At 42.1% G+C, this 1789-nt stretch overlaps 1 protein-coding gene across 2 annotated transcripts in view; it reads right to left on the bottom strand.

The window, feature by feature from the left end:
- LOC109536374 (neogenin) overlaps nt 1-1789 on the bottom strand; it is a gene marked incomplete in the record, with an annotated part of 34863 nt that overhangs the window by 10320 nt on the left and 22754 nt on the right. For both annotated transcript variants that reach the window (XM_048667319.1, XM_048667318.1), the window contains 3 exon segments: nt 278-422; nt 475-699; nt 758-971. In XM_048667319.1, coding sequence (XP_048523276.1) covers nt 278-422; nt 475-699; nt 758-971 — 584 coding nt within the window.

The following is a 1789-nucleotide window of genomic DNA, read 5'->3' as shown; positions in this document are numbered from 1 at the left end:
GCAAGCACGAGTGGCTTGCATCTTCAGAAGTGGTTTGCTTGAACGCTTACACTGTTCCGATGCGATTCCTCGGGCGCCGTCCGTATTTATGCACCGCTTGCATAAATACGAACGCGCCCGAGGAATCGCATCGGAACAGTGTAAGCGTTCAAGCAAACCACTTCTGAAGATGCAAGCCACTCGTGCTTGCGAAACGTCAGGGCGGTCTAAAAACCCGAAAAACCCATTAGTTTCATTACAGTATGGGCAAGGTGAAGTAGTTTCCAGTTCAATTTACTTGAATTTCAATGGCAGCTGAAGCATCTAAACTATCTTCTCGATTTTCTGCACGGCACTGGTAGGTGCCACCGTCTTGTTCCTGGATTTTGGTTATTCGCAGCGAGCTGGTGGAACCAACTAAGGCAAATCTACTATCTAAATCACTGAAAAATATTTTTTGTTGGCAAAGTTTCGGACTTTCCACGCAATTCCTACTTCATATCAATGGCAAATCCATCCTTCAGCCATCTAATGGTAGGATTTGGGTTTCCATTCGCAGCACAATCCAGCGATATGTTCTGGCCCTCAACTGCGATGGCCCCTTTTGGTTGAGCAATAAAAGTCGGAGGCGCAACATGTGCAGCTTGTTCTTGGTCCCCATTTATGTACAAAATCGCTTTGTTGCTCAATATGTAGGAATTGAACCCTGAAGCGTTACATCTGCAAAATCGTGAAGTTTTCGGCGATTCGGCTCAGAATCTGGGGGAAATGAACGTGCCTATATGATCCCTGATCGCTTTCCACAACTTCATCGATTTCCAGAGCTCCAGACGGCAAAATCGTCATTCGAAGATCATCAATCTGGAGTGGTCGTTCGTCTTTCAGCCATCGTATTCGTGGGGTTGGAACGGCGTCAACGTAGCAGGAAAAATGGGCCTTTTGTCCAACATACACAGTTATATCGTGCGGTTCCTCGTGGAAGCCATTCAATCCTAAAAGGATTTTTTGTAGCCAAAACATCAATGGGTCTAAATAAAGAACCAGCAACTTTCCTAATCCTAGACTATCTAACATTTGATCAGTTGAGTGCCTTTTCGAACATACTGATCAGGTTTTCTCATTAAGGCACCTTTATGGCGTGTATAAGTCAATAATCCTAGATCAAAATGAGGTGTTGAATAAAAATCATGCAAAGGTGCCATAAACGGAAATTCCATAAGTAACGAAAGATAAGAGAAAATCCATTAGAACTGGGTAGAAGTGCTGGGCAATCGTGATGGATAAATCAGTGCCAAGGGCGGAAAAAGTCTAGCAAAACAGTGCAAACGTGTTGCATGCGCATATTGCCGTTGGCTAATTATGTATATCAGGATTGATTTATTGCGAGCAATTGCCAATTTTCAAAAATTTGTGACCAGGAATTCAGAGTAAAGTCAATAATATAAACTGTTCTCTACTAAGACCGAAACTTTCCTAATTTAACTCTCTGGAGCAAAAAGTTTCTAATAACATTATTACCAGCTCCATATTTTATCCGATAAAGTTGGGAAGCAAAAAGTTCTTTTTTAATTTTCAACGGCGCTATGCAGGAAACACCGATGTACCAATTTGTTTCGGTTTTTCTAGGCCGAAGTTTTTTAATTCAGTTGGAGCTGCGGCGCCAAAATTTGAGAGCTTTTTCAAAAGCCTCGTCGTGATGGAACTTTTTGTCTGTTCTTAAAACACAAAAAGTTGGACAACTTTCGAATCGTTTCGCATGCAAATGCACCTGCTTAAAACCAATTTCGAACCCTACAAACAGGCAATTCAG

The sequence above is a fragment of the Dendroctonus ponderosae genome, unplaced genomic scaffold (genome assembly GCF_020466585.1).
Source record: "Dendroctonus ponderosae isolate FM_Combo_2020 unplaced genomic scaffold, Dpon_F_20191213v2 Dpon_F_20191213_6, whole genome shotgun sequence".
Lineage (NCBI taxonomy): Eukaryota > Metazoa > Arthropoda > Insecta > Coleoptera > Curculionidae > Dendroctonus > Dendroctonus ponderosae.
Note: the sequence above shows the minus strand (reverse complement) of the source record. Positions and strands in the feature narration are given on the sequence as shown.